Source organism: Chiloscyllium plagiosum, unplaced genomic scaffold, assembly GCF_037043375.1.
Source record: "Chiloscyllium plagiosum isolate Xiang-an unplaced genomic scaffold, Cpla_swu_hap1 HiC_scaffold_47, whole genome shotgun sequence".
Taxonomy (NCBI): domain Eukaryota; kingdom Metazoa; phylum Chordata; class Chondrichthyes; order Orectolobiformes; family Hemiscylliidae; genus Chiloscyllium; species Chiloscyllium plagiosum.
The window spans coordinates 12236717-12254862 of record NW_028270185.1 but is presented as its reverse complement, the minus strand read 5'-3'; the positions used below and the strand labels follow the sequence as shown (position 1 = coordinate 12254862).

At 47.7% G+C, this 18146-nt stretch overlaps 1 protein-coding gene across 2 annotated transcripts in view; it reads left to right on the top strand.

The window, feature by feature from the left end:
* Window positions 1-855: 855 nt before the first annotated feature.
* Window positions 856-18146, top strand: part of sympk (symplekin) — a 51600-nt gene continuing 34309 nt past the window's right edge. The window contains exons 1-8 of one of the 2 annotated variants that reach the window (XM_043680682.2): window positions 856-1009; window positions 3644-3709; window positions 6611-6664; window positions 6859-6932; window positions 8453-8579; window positions 9975-10224; window positions 13170-13340; window positions 16389-16628. In XM_043680682.2, the coding sequence (XP_043536617.2) occupies window positions 896-1009; window positions 3644-3709; window positions 6611-6664; window positions 6859-6932; window positions 8453-8579; window positions 9975-10224; window positions 13170-13340; window positions 16389-16628 (1096 nt within the window). In that variant the 5' untranslated portion in view covers window positions 856-895. The remainder of the gene's footprint in view (window positions 1010-3643; window positions 3710-6610; window positions 6665-6858; window positions 6933-8452; window positions 8580-9974; window positions 10225-13169; window positions 13341-16388; window positions 16629-18146) is intronic. The other variant, XM_087984044.1, reaches the window with a different exon arrangement.

Below are 18146 nucleotides of genomic sequence, written 5' to 3'. Positions count from 1 at the left end.
TTACCTCTTTCCAAGGGTCATGAATCTGTGGAATTCACTACCCTAGGGTGAGGTGGATGCTGAGACAATCTTTTCATTAGCAATGGGTTTCAGGGTTATGTAATGTGGGCATGAGGTGAGGATGAGATGAGATCAATCATGATTGTACCAAATTGTGGAGCAGTCTCGAGAGGATGAAAGGCCTATTCCACTCCTGCTGTTACACAAAAGCAATAATTGCTGGAGAAACTCAGCAGGTCTGGCAGGATCTGTGGACAGAAAGCAGAGTCAACTCTCAAGTTTAGTGACCTTTCTTATGTTTGTCTCCTGGGGTGGGGGAGTCCAGAACTAGTGGGCGTAGGTTTAGGGTGAAAGGGGAGAAATTTATAAGGGACCGAAGGGGCAACGTTTTCATGCAGAGGTTGGTGTGTGTATGTAACGAGCTGCCAGAGGAAGTGGTGGAGGCTGGTTCAATAACAACATTTAAAAGGCATCTGGAGAGGTACATGAATAGGAAGATTTAAGAGAGATATGCTGGCAAATGGGACTGGATTAATTTAGGATACCTGAGTGGTTTGGCCAAGTTGGACCAAAGGGTCTCTTTCCATGCTGTACATCTCTATGACTCTATAACTGGCAGCCAAACTGCTCTAACCTATCAGCCATTGGTAGTGTGCAATGAGGGAGTTCTTTTAGTCCAGGTTGGTAGCTACAATGATAATAGAATGAGAGAGAGGATAATGAAAGTACCAATAAAGTTGGTTGAGGGTTCGGCTGGCGCGGGGTCTGCCGGGAGTTGTAGTTTAGGGGTGGGATGCGCAGTGGAGTTTATCGCGCACCTTCTTCAGCACATGCGTAGTGACGGGCTGGGCTAGGCCAAGCCGAGCTGGGCAGGCCTCGGGCTTCAGGCTTGGCGATGGCAGCCAGCACTCCGGCCGCGGAGAGCGGCTCCTCCCGCCGCTGCCTCGCCACCCAGTACTTTAACGAGGAGGAGAATAATGCGATTGAGAGCCTGACTACCAGTGAGCGGGTGAGGGGACGGAGAGAGAAGATTTGGGGGGAGAGGGGGAGATTTGGGGGGAGAGGGGGAGATTTGGGGGGAGAGGGGGAGATTTGGGGGGAGATTTGGGGGGGGGAGGAGAGGGGAAGATTTGGGGGGGGGAGGAGAGGGGAAGATTTGGGGGGGGGGAGGAGAGGGGAAGATTTGGGGGGGGGGAGGAGAGGGGAAGATTTGGGGGGGGGGAGGAGAGGGGAAGATTTGGGGGGGGGAGGAGAGGGGAAGATTTGGGGGGGGGGAGGAGAGGGGAAGATTTGGGGGGGGGGAGGAGAGGGGAAGATTTGGGGGGGGGGAGGACAGGGGAAGATTTGGGGGGGGGGGAGGACAGGGGAAGATTTGGGGGGGGGGGAGGAGAGGGGAAGATTTGGGGGGGGGGAGGAGAGGGGAAGATTGGGGGGGGGGCAGAGGGGAAGATTGGGGGGGGAGAGGGGAAGATTGGGGGGGGGAGAGAGGGGAAGATTGGGGGGGGGGGAGAGGGGAAGATTGGGGGGGGGGGAGAGGGGAAGATTGGGGGGGGGAGAGGGGAAGATTGGGGGGGGGGGAGAGGGGAAGATTGGGGGTGGGGAGAGGGGAAGATTGGGGGGGGGGGAGAGGGGAAGATTGGGGGGGGGGGGAGAGGGGAAGATTGGGGGGGGAGGAGAGGGGAAGATTGGGGGGGGAGGAGAGGGGAAGATTGGGGGGGGAGGAGAGGGGAAGATTGGGGGGGGAGGAGAGGGGAAGATTGGGGGGGGAGGAGAGGGGAAGATTGGGGGGGGAGGAGAGGGGAAGATTGGGGGGGGAGGAGAGGGGAAGATTGGGGGGGGAGGAGAGGGGAAGATTGGGGGGGGAGAGAGGGGAAGATTTGGGGAGAGGGGAAGATTGGGGGGGGGGAGAGGGGAAGATTGGGGGGGGGGAGAGGGGAAGATTGGGGGGGGGGAGAGGGGAAGATTGGGGGGGGGGAGAGGGGAAGATTGGGGGGGGAGGAGAGGGGAAGATTGGGGGGGAGGAGAGGGGAAGATTGGGGGGGGAGAGAGGGGAAGATTTGGGGAGAGGGGAAGATTTGGGGGGGGGGAGAGGGGAAGATTTGGGGGGGGGAGAGGGGAAGATTGGGGGGGGGGAGAGGGGAAGATTGGGGGGGGGGAGAGGGGAAGATTGGGGGGGGGGAGAGGGGAAGATTGGGGGGGGAGGAGAGGGGAAGATTGGGGGGGGAGGAGAGGGGAAGATTGGGGGGGGAGGAGAGGGGAAGATTTGGGGAGAGGGGAAGATTTGGGGGGGGAGGGGAAGATTGGGGGGGGAGGAGAGGGGAAGATTGGGGGGGGAGGAGAGGGGAAGATTGGGGGGGGAGGAGAGGGGAAGATTGGGGGGGGAGGAGAGGGGAAGATTGGGGGGGGAGGAGAGGGGAAGATTGGGGGGGGGAGAGAGGGGAAGATTTGGGGAGAGGGGAAGATTTGGGGGGGAGAGGGGAAGATTTGGGGGGGAGAGGGGAAGATTTGGGGGGGGGAGAGGGGAAGATTTGGGGGGGGGAGAGGGGAAGATTTGGGGGGGGAGAGGGGAAGATTTGGGGGGGGGAGAGGGGAAGATTTGGGGGGGGGGGAGAGGGGAAGATTTGGGGGGGGGAGAGGGGAAGATTTGGGGGGATGGTGGGGGAGGAGGGGGAGATGGGGAGGAGAGTTGGGGCTAGGGTTACTGTCGAGGGGCTGATGGGGGAAGGTGGGGTAGAGGAGTGTGGGTGTGGAAGTTTGGGGGGAGGAAGGGAAGAGCAGGTTGGGGGTAAAGGTAGAGACAGAGATCAGGTGGAAGGGAGAGGAGAGGGATAGTGGGGTTATGGGAGGGGATGGTGATTGGGAAGGAGCAAGGGGTTTGGAGGTGAGTGGGGTTTGGGGGGAGGAAGGGAGCATGAGGGAGGTGGGGAAGGGATGCGAGAGGAGTATGGTGATGGGGAGGGGAATGTGAGGGATGGGTGAAGCGCTGATTGGTGGCAGGTGGGTTAGAGCTCAGGAGAATGGAGAGATTGGGCTAGGGGTCCAGGGAATGGGGGAGGAGGCTAAAGAAAAGTTGGGGTTTGGGTGGAGGAGGATGGTTAGGGCAAAGAGGGGAGCGGGGTATGTCCATTTCAGAAGAGGCGATGGGTGCTGTTTGGAAAAACAGTTCCATGGTGAAAATCTCAGATTACTGAGCTGGTGTAAGTTGCAGAGGTAGGGAGAAGTGAGGCCATGGATTTGGAAACAAGGATCAGGATTTTAAAATCAAGATGTACCTTGACCATTGTAGATCAGTGGGCACAGGGTGATGAGGAATGGGATATACCAAAGGAAATTCTATCAACCTTATTTCCTCAGCGAGATCAGCCCAATTTTATCAAGTCAAAAGGAGAGTAGGGCTTTTGTTGTGTAGTGGTAGTGTCCCTACCTCTGGTCCAAAGCTCAGGTTCAAGTCCTCCAGTTCCAGAGGTCTGTCATAACATGAATGAATAGGTTGATTAAAAATATCTATAAAGTCAAAGGACATAAAGCCAAGTTTATATAACTGACCATTATAATGATGTATGTTATTACGATTAAGCTTATAAGATGGCGGCACATCTACTGAAGACCGAGTGCAGAGTAATTGATTCATTTTGTCTTGTAGGTGGTGGATCTGTTGAATCAAGCTGCACTGATTGTCACTGACAACAAGATCAGTGTTCTCAAACAGGTCAGTCATGTAGGAATAAACCCTAAAAGTGAAATACTGCGCATGCCGGAAATCTAAAATAAAAACAGTGCACAGGAGAAACTCCAGAGGGCTGGCAGCTTTGTGAAGAAAGAAACAGTTCATGTTTTGAGTCCAGTATGCCTCTTCTTTAGAACCCAGTAACATGGGGAAAGTGTGTGGAGCCTGTGGCTGTTTTTAATTTTAGTCTGCACAAGTGGAGTACCTCAAATCCTGCTACCCAAAAGCTGGCTAGCTTGTTCGACAATATTCCAATTTAACTCAGTAAAATTTAAAAATAACGTACCTGGACAATTTATCTTATTATTCATTCATGGGATATGGGCTAGGCCAACGTTTATTGCCCTGAAGAGGGTGGTGGTGAGCTGCCTTTTTGAACTGTTGTCACTCTTGGGCTGTAGCAACACTCACAGCGCTGTTTGGAAGAGAATTCCAGAGCATCAGTTACGTGCTGCATTGGCACGTGTGGCGGGGGGCAGGTTACCAGCTTTGCGTGCAGGTTTGTGATGCAAGTGACTTGTACTGCCTGTGGCCTAATCCAAAATTCCAGCAAGGTCTTAGTTCCAAGGGTACGTGTATTAGTGTAACGTCTGTAGCCTTGCTTGTGGTTAGTTTGTCGATGTACTCTGTGGCAGTGGTTCCCAAACATTGTTTTCTCCACTTAGGGCAAAAGACTCCAAAGGACCACCCAACAGTCCTGACCCACCCTGTTTCCCTTGCCACCGCAAGAAATGCTAAATCGCATTCATGGGGATAATGGTTGCTGCATTTGACGAGAGACTATTTAAGTGATGCCTGAATTCAAGCTGGAGAGCTTTAATCTCATGCCAGCCTCCACATTCAGTCAATTTCTCCTTGTTTTAACTTGTGCATCGACAGTCTGATCACACCCGTTGTCTGTTTATAACGGTGAAATAAATCTTGCTTAAGATAGTACATTACATGTGTATGTGGGAGGCAGTCTGGTTGTGCGCCAAGCGAGTGGTGGGAAAAGGTTTGCTCTCTCATGCTGCCATGGCTGTTTTGTTCCAAGCCAGTGGTTCCCGTTTTGTCCCAGCACATGGGCCATCTTGAGGACCCTTGCAGACTAAACAGCAAATCAATATCAGATGAGTGTGAGAGTAGTCTTTATTCTGGCCTGTTGCTTTCAAATCACTTCCCAATGCTCTTGTTTAGCGTAAACAATATCCTTTAAACAAATGGATTCATTACAGGTTGGCAGATTCTCAGTTATTAATTATTTTGCCCCTCATTGTAAAGTGTGTACAATGTAGAAACAAGTCATTCACCCACCTCTGGTTCATGCGCAGATGTCCTCATTCAGCCCTTTCTCGTGACCTGTCAGCACATTCTGCTATTCCTTTCTTCCTCATGCATTTATCCAACTTCCTCATGTTCTTCCTCTCAGTTGTGGTAGCAGGTTCTGCTCTGAGTAAAGTCCTAATTGGATTTTTCAATGGACAGTGAATGGTTGGTGTCAACCAATATTGATTATTACTGTGCATCCTCGCCTCAAGTATTTTTTAATGCATCTGCATATGCACGTTATAAAGCATACTTTTAAAATTAAAGAAAGTACCTTATTTAGATTTCTTCTGTTCACCGTTTTAATTGTTTTCGCTTTTATCACTCTGTATTTCAATTTGTTTCAGCGATTTCACTGCTCCACCACATGTTCCTCCTGATTGTCCTCATCACAGCCTTCTCAATGACTATTTTCTTGTTATAGTTGTTGGTTTTGGTATTCCCCCAGCTACTTCACCTCAGCAAATTTGTTTGTAAACTTAGAAACTAGGTCAGCTTCTTGAGCTTTTCTCAGCCTCCTGAGTTTTGTTTTTCAGGGAAGCACACTAGGCCAACCAGCCTTGCCTCCTAGGTCGAACATCTCCAGACCTGGTGTCATTCTTGAGAATCTTTCCATTTTCCCCATACTCTACTGTATCCATTTCCAAATTCTGAAGTCTAGTACAGGTTCACGCTCCTCAATCTGTGATAGGTTGAATAGCTCCATTGTGGATAGCGGCTGTCAGATAAGTGTTCCAATTATTTCGTGGTGTAGCGATTGTGATCCTAGGGGTGGCACGGTGGCTCAGTGGTTAGCACTGCTGCCTCACAGCACCAGGGTCCCAGGTTTGATTCCAGCCTCGGGCAACTGTCTGTGATGAGTTTGCACATTCTCCCCGTGTCTGCGTGGGCTTCCCCCAGGTGCTCTGGTTTTCCCTCATAGTCCAAAGATGTGCAGGTCAGGTGAATTGGCCATGCTAAATTGCCCGTAGTGTTAGATGCATTAGTAGGAGGGAAGTGGGTCTGGGTGGGTTACTCTTCGGAGTGTTGGTTGGGCCGAAGGGCCTGTTTCCACACTGTAGGGAATCGAATCTAATCTATCGAACCTAGAAGGCCTAGGTTCAAGTCGTGTGTCTGAACAGTTTGATTAAAAATATCTACCTGTGCTCTGATAGAGTTCTTAAGTCACAGTGGTGATGTCCCTACTTGTGAACCAGGAGGCCACATTCAAGTCCCACCTGTTGCAGAAGTGTGTAACAACTTGTCTAAACGGTTTGATTAGAAAATAGGTTTAAACTAAAGGTGTTGCAGTGGTTGTGTCCCTAACTCTAAGCTAGAAGGTTGAAGTTCCTGCTCCAGAAGTGTATCTGAATTGGTTGATTTAAAAAAAAATCCACCTGTCCTCTAATTGGGTTCTTGCCTCACAGTGTTAGTGTCCCTACCTCTGGGCCAGGAGGCTCAGATTCAAGTTCCCATCTGTATCAGAAGTGTGTAATAACATGACTGAACAGGTTGACTAGAAAGTAGCTGCCTGTCCTCCATTAAATGTGTAGAAAGATATATTGTGGCTTTCATTGGAGCCTTTATTTCTTCCCTCAGGTTCAGGAGCTAATTTTGAATAAGGATCCGACGCTTCTTGACAACTTTCTGGATGTGAGTAAACAGAACCTTTTCGAGCTTTAAGAGGAGCTGGTGGTGTAGGCTGTCTTTTTGTTTGGAGGTAGGGGTGGTGGGGTTAATGCTGTGCTTTGTGCTCGGGGGTGGAAAGCAACACTAGGTGCCATTGATTTCTGGTTGTACAGACAAGATCACTTGCAGGAAACTGACAAAAATCTTATTCTTTGCAGGAAATCATTGCATTTCAGTCAGATAAATCCATCGATGTTCGTAAATTTGTCATTGGATTCATGGAGGAGGCATGGTTAGTATTTTTTTCACTTCCTTTTTCTGCTAAAACGTGGTTACTTCAAAGTACAACGGGATCATGATCAGATGGGCCAATGGGCTGAGGAGTGGCATATGGGGTTTAATTTAGATAAATGTGAGCCGCTGTATTTTGGAAAGGCAAATCAGGGCAGGACTAATTACACTTAATGGTAAGATCCTGGGGAGTGTTGCTCAACAAAGAGATCTTGGAGTGCAGATTCATAGTTCATTGAAAGTGGAGTCCCAAGTAAACAGGATAGTAAACACAACATCCTTCCTGTAGGAGGGAGACCAGATTTGCACACTGTATTACAAAAGTGGCCGAACCGATGTCTTGTACTGCCACAACATGACTGCCTAGCTCCTGTACTCAATTCACTGACCAATAAAGGAAAGCATACCAAATGCCGCCTTTAGAATATAGAAAAGTACAGCAGAGTACAGGCCCTTCTGCCCACGATGTTGTGCTGAGGATTAATCCTGATCTAAAATAAAATAACCTAACCTATACACCCCTCAATTCACTGCTGTCCATGTGTAAGCCACTACTGACCATGCACGTGGACTGCAGTGAATTGAGGGGAGCTTAGGTTAGGTTATTTTATTTTAGATTAAGATTAATCCTCAGCACAACATAGTGGGCAGAAGGGCCTGTACTCTGCTGTACTTTTCTATATTCTAAAGAAGGCATTTGGTATGCTTTCCTTCATTGGTCAGTGAATTGAGTACAGGAGGTTGGTGGTCATGTTGTGGCTGTAAGGACATTGGTTAGGCCACTTTTGTAATACTGTCTGCAATTCTGATCTCCTACAGGAAAGATGTTGTGAAACTTGAAAGGGTTCATGAAAGATTTGCAAGGGCATTGGCAGGACTGGAGGGTTTGAGCTACAGGGAGAGGCTGAATAGGCTGGGGCTATTTTACCTGGAACGTTGGAGAGTGAGGGGTGATCTTATAGAGGTTTATAAAATCATGAAGGGCATGGATAGGGTAAATAGACAAGGTCTTTTCCCTGGGGTGGGGGAGTCGAGAATTAAAAGACATAGGTTTCAGGTGAGAGGGGAAAGATATAAAAGAGACCTAAGGGGCAGCTTTTTCACGCAGAGGGTGGTGGGTGTATGGAATGAGCTGCCAGAGGAGGTGGTGAAGGCTGGTACAATAACAGCATTTAAAAGGCATTTGGTTGGGTGTATGAATAGGAAAGGGTTTAGAGGGATATGGGCCAAATGCTGGCCAATGGGACTACATTAATTTAGGATATCTGGTTGGCATGGACAAGTTGGACTGAAGGGTTTGGTTCCATGCTGTACAACTCTGACTCTACATTGGACTGTTCCAAAACACGTTTCTGTTGATCCTTAATTGGATTCTCTTTAAGTTAACTTTCTTTATTCTTTATTTTAAGTTAATAATGTTTTAAGTAAATGCACAGCAACCGTATAAATCTTTGATTGTCATGTATATTCAAAATAAAGTACAAGAAATCTTTCAATTCAATTAATTATTTTCCATTCTAGTAAGCGGGATAATGAGCTGCTGCCTAAGCTAATTGCAAACCTCAACATGCTGCTAAAGGATGAGAATGTCAACGTAGTGAAGAAGGTTATATTGACCATGACACAGTTATACAAGGTGGCTCTCCAGGTAAGTTTGCATGCACATCCTGAATATAACAGCGTGTCATGTTTGACATCAGAGGTGGTTCTGTTTGTGCAGTTGTCACCTGGTGAAAGGGAACGCAAGTACTTGGTGGGATATTGAGCAGTTCAGAGGGACAAAGACATATTTGATGCTTATCTACAAATTGTCACAACTCACTCTTGCCCTGTTGTTCCCAGAGGCATCACCAAAAGGTTCTAAAAGGAATGTGCAAACTATCTGATTTTCAGACCCAGTTTGATAGAAAACACAGACGAGGTTTCTGTACATGCCAAATTGCGAACTACTACAGGTCTTTAGATTCTAGCTACAGGTCAACAATTAAACCAAATTGTTAAACTTTACACGTTTTAATTCTCAACCCTATATAAACCCACCCAGCCACAGATGAATGTAAACGGGATGGCCAAAGAAGGTGCAGTCAACACAATCAAAGTGAGGACTGCAGATGCTGGAGATCCCCGAGTCGAAAAGTGTGGCACTGGAAAAGCACAGCCGTTCAGGCAGCATCCGAGGTTCAGGAGAGTCGACGTTTTGAGCATAAACTTGAAATTCCTGACAAAGGGTTTATACTCGAAACGTCGACGCTCCTGCTCCTCGGATGCTGCCTGACCGGCTGTGCTTTTACAGCAACACACTTTTCGACGGTCGAACAGAATCGGGATCGACTTGTGAATTTTTCCAACATGTATCAATGGGAGGCAGAAAGAGTGGGAAGAGATTCCTGGTCTGCCTCAGATGGAAGGAATACCTCTACCACAAATATCCATGGCTCCAGACTACAACATGCATGATTAAGCACATATTGCTATTGTTTGAGTGAACTGTAACACACCACTAACATTCCCTCAGCTGTGCTGAAGTTCCACACATGCTGGTTTGTGTTCGGGCACACTAACTTCCGGTTTCGGAAAGCCCTGAATTTGGAAATTGCTGTTGCACACTGACCTTGGAGGTCTGTGTGGCAGCAAAAAGAATATGACGGAGCATAACATGCCATCTGTGCTTTTTTCTCTTCTACTTAAAACATAGAACAGTACTGCTCAGGAACATGTCCCTCGGCCTCCCTTATCCTATGGAGGTCTTAACAGCACAGTGGCTCAGTGGTTAGCATTGCTGTCTCTCAGCCTCAGGAACCCGGGTTCGACTCCAACCTCCAGCAACTGTCTGTGTGGAGTTTGCACATTCTCCCTGGGTCTGCGTGGGTTTCATCTGGGTGCTCTGGTTTCCCATTAGCCATGGGAAATGCAGGATTACAGGGATAAGATAGGGGGCGTGGGTCACAGGTGGGATGCTCTTTGGAGGGCCGGTGTGGACTCGATGGGCTGAATGGCCAACTTTCAGTCTAGGGATTCTATGATTGTTCTTTTCTTTCCTCAGTGGATGGTGAAGTCCAAGGTTATCAATGAAGTCAAGGAGGCGTGCTGGGACATGGTTAGTAACATGCAGGATGATATTGTCTTGATGCTGGACTCTGACAACGATGGAATCCGCACTCACGCCATCAAGTTCATCGAAAGTTTGATTATCACGCTGTCGCCTCGCACCCCGGATTCAGATGTCCCCAAACGGCAGGAGAATGATATCAGCTTGGACCGCATCGTGAAGGATCACTCTTACATCAATGCCAGTGGGTATCGTGCGCTTGTAACTGGTTAGCAGAAATTCAAAGGATAAAGACAATGGCCAGTCCATCTACCTTCAAAGATGCATGGGCAATTAGTTGGGTGGACATGAAGCAAGGTCCAATGGGTTCAGCCCTAGAATCTGCCCATGTCTGTTCAGTTTATCATGTAACCAGGTTATAGTCCAACAGGTTTATTTGAAATCACAAGCTTTTGGAGCACTCAAAGGTTTGTGGTTTCAAATAAACCTGTTGGACAATAACCTGGTGTTGTGTGACTTTGTCCACCTCCACAATTACATGGTTGAGATTTGGCGCGAGCTTGGCTTTGTTTACATGGTCTTGTGTTGGAATGCCAGATAATGATGCTGATTGCTGGGGGAGTCTTGTTTGGATTCTGTAGTATGTGCGGCCACCAGTCCATTCCAGCCTCCTCGAATCCCTTTCTAAGCTAGCTCTCATCGGTATAACCTTCTCCTGAATTCAAGGCTTTCCAGACCATGGGTCACAGCTCTGTGTAGTTGAAATTCTGAGGTCATGGGCTCCAAGGCAGCAGTGGATGCTGTGGAGCCGGGATTGTGCACGATCAGCTTTGAGGCTGTTCCCAGTCAACCAGTGGGCACTGCCCTAAGGCAGTGATTCTCAAGTGTGTTTTGGCCACAGCCCTCCCGCCCCCCCAGGAGCTCTTCTCAGGTTCCAGAGCCCCCCCCCCCCCTTCCAAACAGGGATACGACAAACATCTAGACAGAAAATCATTCATTATTGAACACCAAGAAAACTTGAACATTCTGACACACTGTACAAAACTTAAAAAAAAAGATTGTATGACATTAAACATCCATCAGGACTAACACGGTCCTTGAGCTCGGTGCTTTTCTGTATGTTTCATTGGGCTCCATATTGAGAATGGCTGCCCTAAGGGGCTCCAGCTTGTCCTCCAGCTTGTCCTTAAATGTATCTGCATATTAACTTGAAAGATTCCCCTGTAGTAGAGACTTCTGTATTTTCATCATTCAGTTTTTTAGAATTCCTTTTTCCATCTTTTGAGGTCTGCTGCAGAAATAAAAATTTTTTTTTTTGCAAAGCAAAAACCAGCTGTTTAAAAATTTCCCAGTGCGCACCACCAGAAGAGATTTACTGGGATGCTAACTGAAGGAATTGAATTTATAATTTTATGAATTTATAAATTTAAATTTATAAGGATTTAAAGATTTATAAGGAGAGACTGGATCTTTTATCCCTGGAGTGTAGGAGACTGAAGGGTGACCTTATTGAGGTTTATAAAATCCTGAGAGGCATAGATAAGGTACGGAAGCCAACAGCCTTTTTCCAAGGGAAGGGGAGTGTAACACTTGAGGTTTAAGGTGAGAGGGGAGAGATACAAAAGGATCCAGAGGGGCAATTTCTTTTCACACAGAAGGTGGTGAGTATTTGCAATGGGCTGCCAGAGGTAGTGTTGGAGGTAAGTACAATTTTGTCGTTTAAGAAACATTTGGGTAGCTACGTGGATGGGTCAGGTGTGGAGGAATATGGGCCAAACACAGGAAAATGGATTAATTGTGAAAACTGGGCGGCATGGACACGTTAGGCTGAGGGGCCTGTTTCCATGCTGTAAATCTCTATGACGTTATGACATACTACTCAGTAAGTGAAGGCTACCAGTTTGAAATCACAGCAAGTGTATGGGGCATTAAAATAGGTTCACTCTCAGAAGAAAGCTGAGGAAACACTGGCCAATGTGTTCCTCCAGCTTGTCCTTAAATGTATCTGCATATTAACTTGAAAGATTCCCCTGTAGTAGAGACTTCTGTATTTTCATCATTCAGTTTTTTAGAATTCCTTTTTTGATTTGTTGACCATTGTGTTACCTTGATTGCTTCAGGTTATCCTCTCAAAACATTTAACAGTTTTAAAAGCCTTTGGGCCTTTTCCTTTCCAGAGAGAAGTGGTCCAGTCTGTTCATCCTTTGCTATGGGTATAAATTTGCATTTCTTTGTGATCCTTGTAAATCTTAGCATCCTCTTCAGTACCTCAAAATCCTTTAATAATAAGGTAACCACAAGGGGGCATAGTACTGCTAATGTGGGCTAACCCAAGGTTTGATCTGTGTTTAGCATAAGTACTCTACTTAATCTTGTTCCTCTGGAAATTAATCCTTGTTCCTTGGTTTGTTTTTGTTGTGGTCTTATTAAGCTCTGTCACAATTTTTAATGAGTTGACTGCTTAACTCCTTTCATTGCTACACTCCATTTTCGATTGTTTATTCAAAGTGAACTCCTTATTTTTCTGAACAAAATGTAATGTGTGCCAGTGGCCTATTAATTGAATAAAATCTGCAGCTTGGAAGGAGGCCATTTGGACCATCGTGCCCTTGCTGGCTCTTTGGAAGAGCTGTTTACTTCGTTCCATTCCCTTGACGTTTTCTCTTCAGGTAGCTTTGATTCTCTTTCCAAACTTGGTAACGAATCTGCCTCATCCAGTTTTTAAGCATTGCAGTTCATAGCCTACTGCTGAGGGGGTAACAACCTGTCATCTTGCTGCCAAAAACAACACATATGTGAACACACAGACACTCACTGCCCACTAAGTACTCACTATTCTCTCTCGCGCACGCATGTTCTTTCATTTTTGTTCTTGCTCTCTTTCACATTCATGCACTCACCTACTCACCCACCACTACAACTCTTTTTTTTATTGCTTGAATTTGTGCCCTTTGTTTGTCAGTCCCACTGTCTGGAACATTCTTGGGTGTGAATGGAATGCTCTATTTTAAGGAACTAACACTGTGGTGGGAATGAGGAGACACGACACCACTTACAGAGGAGGAATGCGACGCAATTACTGACTCTGCTCCTCATTTAATCACCATTACCCTTACATTAATGAGTTGCAAATTTGTAAACAGAAGGATGGTCATATTTCTGATTACTTTTTATACACACCTGTTCCAGGCAGTCTTCAGCAAGAAGGTAAAATGGCACTGGATCAACTCCTGAAGTTCATGGTGCATCCCGCCATTTCCAGCATCAACCTGACTGTTGCGTTGGGCTCCTTGGCAACCATCGCCAGGCAACGCCCTATGTACATGTCTGAGGTCATCCAGGCCTACGAGACCCTTCACGGTAAGGATGTTAACGGAAAGAAAGACGTTTATTACTGTGGGGTCTTTCGTGATTTTGCGACATTTCAAAGAGCTTTACAACCACTGGAGTAATTTCAAAGTGTAGTCACTGCTGTAGTGTGGGCAACCAATTCGTACACAGCAAGCTCCCACAGATAACAGTGTGATGACTAGATCTTGATAAGTGATAAATATCAATCATGTAAAAATAAATTTTAGGGGATAAGTATGGGTCTGAACAAGAGGGAGGTCTCCCCTGTGTTTGTTCAAATTGAGTCCCGAGTCCTTTACTGCTCCGCTAACCGAGCTATCAGGTTTAACGACCCATTGGAAAGAAGGCACCTCCAAATGTGCAAACAATGCTTCAGTCTTGCAGTGGAGTGCCCACTGAGATTGAGGTGCAGTTTGAACCATTTGACTTATGACTGAAGTGAGCTAATTGGCCTATAACTGATTTTGAGTTGAAAATACTTGGTTTATTACAGAAATCCAGGAAGAATCCAGGCTTAAGCATATTCATAGGTTTTCTTTTGGAAGTCAACAGCTTTGTCAAAATGCCTGTTCCTTAATTTCACTCGTGTCCATTGCCAAGTAGTATTTCTACCTGTATTTGCACCTCTTGTGAATCACTAGTTGGGGATATTTGACTTTTCTTGCGTCTCAGCCACCTGTCCTTGAAGCTGGTTCTGAAGTTGGCAGAATGTGTTTGATTCAAACCTGGTGCCCGCTGGGCTCCAGGAGTCTCACGCAGAGCAAAGTCATCCTTTAGGGCAGGAGAGTGGAGGGGCCTTCACGGAATCAGCATTGCATGGCTGGCTTCATAGATGGGTTCCTGTCAAGGTTACTCTGTGGTCGAGAGAAAATGCATGAGTGGTGAGGTAAGGTGAGCTCGACTCCCCTCGTACACTCCCTGTCTTTTCTCCTATCCCTTCTCCTCTGCTATAATGCTGTCACCGTCCTCCAACTCTCGCTCAGTGCTCCACTCTGCTGCTGAAGGGACTGATAGGGTAGAGGTTGTTTCTGCTAGCTGAGAAAGAGGGGAACTGTCCCAGTTTGAGTGGCTGATCATTTGGGATTGGAAGTGAGGAGAAAGCTTTTCATTCAGACCATTGTGGAATTCTCTGCCCCAGTGGTTTGTGGATGCTCTATCGTTGTTCACATTTAAGGCTGGGTAAAGGCAGATATTTGGTCTCTTGTGCAAAGTGAAGCCCAAGATGAGAACTGATCATTTTGAGTGACAGAGCAAGCTTGGGGTGGGGGTGTGTGTGTGTTGTAGGGGGTTGTACATTTTGCGCCGACTCGCCTCTATCTGTTTGAGGTTCCATATTACAATTGCTTTGCTTTTCCTCTCGTAAAAGCCCCACCTCCTCAAAAGCATTGTATCAGAGCTCCTCTTCCAGATCCCATTCCCCCACCCCTTGCCAGCTGATGCCTCCTGATCTACCTCACCCCTGTCCACTCAGGGGCTGCTGTTGCCTAGGAGCAGTTGCTTTCTAACTCTTCCCAGGGCTATCTCCATGCTAAGTTCTCCTTGGGCGCATCCACCTTCGGGCCTCTGCCTGGGGTTGATGTTGCAGTGAGGAGCAGGCTCTCCCACCTTACGTCAGCTCTGATGAAGAGTCATCAAGACGCGAAGCATTCATTTGGTTTCTCTCCAGGAATGCTGCCTGACCCACTGTGATCACCAGCGTTTTTTTGTTTTCACTTCCATCTCATTTATATGGTAAAGACCCTATTTTCTTAAGCAGGATTATGGAAAAAATATTGTTTATGCTTAAGCACTGTCACATCGTGTTACACAATAGTATAATTTATTTGGGGGTGTCTGATTAATCCACTTGTAAAGATTAATCCACTTCAGCCAGAATGGATTAAGAATCACTGGCCTAGAAGATCAGGAAATTTAAAAATAAGAAAAATCGTTCATGGGATGTTGGTGTCATTATCCAGGCCAGGGTTTGTTGCCCATCTCTATTTGCCCAGAAGGTAATTTGAGTGAACCACATTGCTGTGGGTCTGGAATCACATGTAGGCCAGACCAGGTAAGGTTGGAAACAAAAAGACAACAGATGCTGAAATCCAAAATACACAGGCAGGAGGCTGGAAGAACACAGCAAGGCAGGCAGCATCAGGAGGGACAGGCAGGAGGTTGGGGAAACACAGCAAGGCAGGCAACATCAGGAGGGACAGGCAGGAGGCTGGAAGAACACAGCAAGGCAGGCAGCATCAGGAGGGACAGGCAGGAGGCTGGGGGAACACAGCAAGGCAGGCAACATCAGGAGGGACAGGCCGAGGCTGGGAGAACACAGCAAGGCAGGCAGCATCAGGAGGGACAGGCTGGAGGCTGGGGGAACACAGCAAGGCAGGCAGCATCAGGAGGGACAGGCCGAGGCTGGGAGAACACAGCAAGCCAGGTAGCATCAGGAGGGACAGGCAGGAGGCTGGGAGAACACAGCAAGCCAGGCAGCTTCAGGAGGGACAGGCAGGAGGCTGGGAGAACACAGCAAGCCAGGTAGCATCAGGAGGGACAGGAAGGAGGCTGGGAGAACACAGCAAGCCAGGCAGCTTCAGGAGGGACAGGCAGGAGGCTGGGAGAACACAGCAAGCCAGGCAGCATCAGGAGGTGAAGAAGGGTTATACCCAAAACGTTGACTTCTCCACCTCCTGTTGCTGCCTGGCTTGTTGTGTTCTTCCAGCCTCCTGCCTGTCTAGACCAGGTAAGGATGGCACTTCCCTAAAGGACACTGGTGAACCAGGTGGGCTTATCCTGATAATTGGCAATGGATTCATGGTCATTGTTAAACTGTCAATTCCAGGTATTCATTGAATTCAAATTCCGTGGCAGGATTTGAACCCAGGTCCCCTGAACATTACCTTGGTCTCTGGATTAATAGTTCAGTGATAATGCCACAAGGCTATCACTTTCCTAGTTGCAGAAGGCTCGTCCAGTGAGCTGTGCTCTTCTGGTTTGTGAAGAAGTGCTAGGTCCCTCGTTTGTCTGAGTGGCCATCCTCTTTTTTTTTGTTTCATGCCCTGTTCTTGATTTCAGCGAACCTGCCTCCGACCCTGGCCAAGTCGCAGGTCAGCAGTGTGCGGAAGAACTTGAAGCTGCACTTGCTGAGCGTGCTGAAGCACCCGTCCTCTGTGGAATTCCATGCCCAGATCACCACGCTGCTCCTGGACCTGGGCACGCAGCAGCAGGAGATTGCCCGGAACATGCCCAACCTGAAGGACATGAGGAAACGGCGGGGAGAGGACACTGATCAGGGCTTGAAGAAAATCAAAATAGGTAAGAGGGCTGTTTTGACCATGAAAATGATCCATCCTGGCAAACATATCTCCGTTATGGATTGGTAGAGCATTGGTGTACTACTATGTTGTCATCAGATTTTGAGTTGGAAAAATTCCAAAATCCAATTGGTATCTGCTGCCTTGATTCTTTGAGGATTTTATAGAGTGATTTTCTTCTCTGCATTCTCCTACCCTGGAGATCAGAGCTTAATTTTGGGGCTCCTGGAATAAAGAGTGGAGGATCCCACAGCATTGGACATCTGTCAGCTCTGCAGAAATTCAGAGATGTGTTAGGTTTTAAGCAAGTGGGTGGAAAAAGAAGAAAAGAGAAATTTAATGATAAGGTTGAAGATAGGAGGATGACAAAACAAAAAGTTGGTGCTATAGAGTCAAAAGGCATGATAATGGGTCAAGTGAAGAAATGATAGGTGGGTTCAGAGACGGTAAAAACAATGACTGCAGATGCTGGAAACCAGATTCTGGATCAGTGGTGCTGGAAGAGCACAGCAGTTCAGGCAGCATCCAAGGAGCAGTGAAATCGACTTTTCGGGCAAAAGCCCTTCATCAGGAATAAAGGCAGAGAGCCTGAAGCATGGAGAGATAAGCTAAAGGAGGGTGGGGGTGGGGAGAAAGTAGCATAGAGTACAATTGGTGAGTGGGGGAGAGGATGAAGGTGATAGGTCAGGGAGGAGAGGGTGGAGTGGATTGGTGGAAAAGGAGATAGGTAGGACAAGTCCGGACAAGTCATGGAGACAGTGCTGAGCTGGAAGTTTGGAATTAGGGTGAGGTGGGGGAAGGGGAAATGAGGAAACTGTTGAAGTCCACATTGATGCCCTGGGGTTGAAGTGTTCCAAGGCAGAAGATGAGGCGTTCTTCCTCCAGGCGTCTGGTGGTGAGGGAGCGGCGGTGAAGGAGGCCCAGGACCTCCATGTCCTCGGCAGAATGGGAGGGTGTGTTGAAATCTTGGGCCACGGGGCGGTGTGGTTGATTTGGTGCGGGTGTCCCGGGGATGTTCCCTAAAGCGCTCTGCTAGGAGGAGACCGCATCTGGAGCAACGGATACAATAAATGACATTAGTGGATGTGCAGGTAAAACTTTGGATGTGGAAGGCTCCTTTAGGGCCTTGGATAGAGGTGAGGGAGGAGGTGTGGGCGCAGGTTTTACAGTTCCTGCGGTGGCAGGGGAAGGTGTTAGGATGGGAGGGTGGGTCGTAGGGGGGGCGTGGACCTGACCAGGTAGTCACGGAGGGAAGGGTCCAGAGGAGGTGTGAATGGCAAAATAATGAACTGCTGTCTGAAAGCAAAGTCATGGGAAGCGAAATGTAGGCTGAGATAATTACTGAAAATTGTTGCGAATGCCTAATAGAAAGGCCTGGCGCAGTTCCTCAATTGTGAAGCACATGTTTGGGTTCTGGGCTCAAGTCTTGAGTGGGACTTGAATTCTCAACCTGCAAGGTGGAAAGTGCTAATCGCTGAGCCATGGCTGACTGTAATTTTGTTTTGGGTGGCTGGTTAAG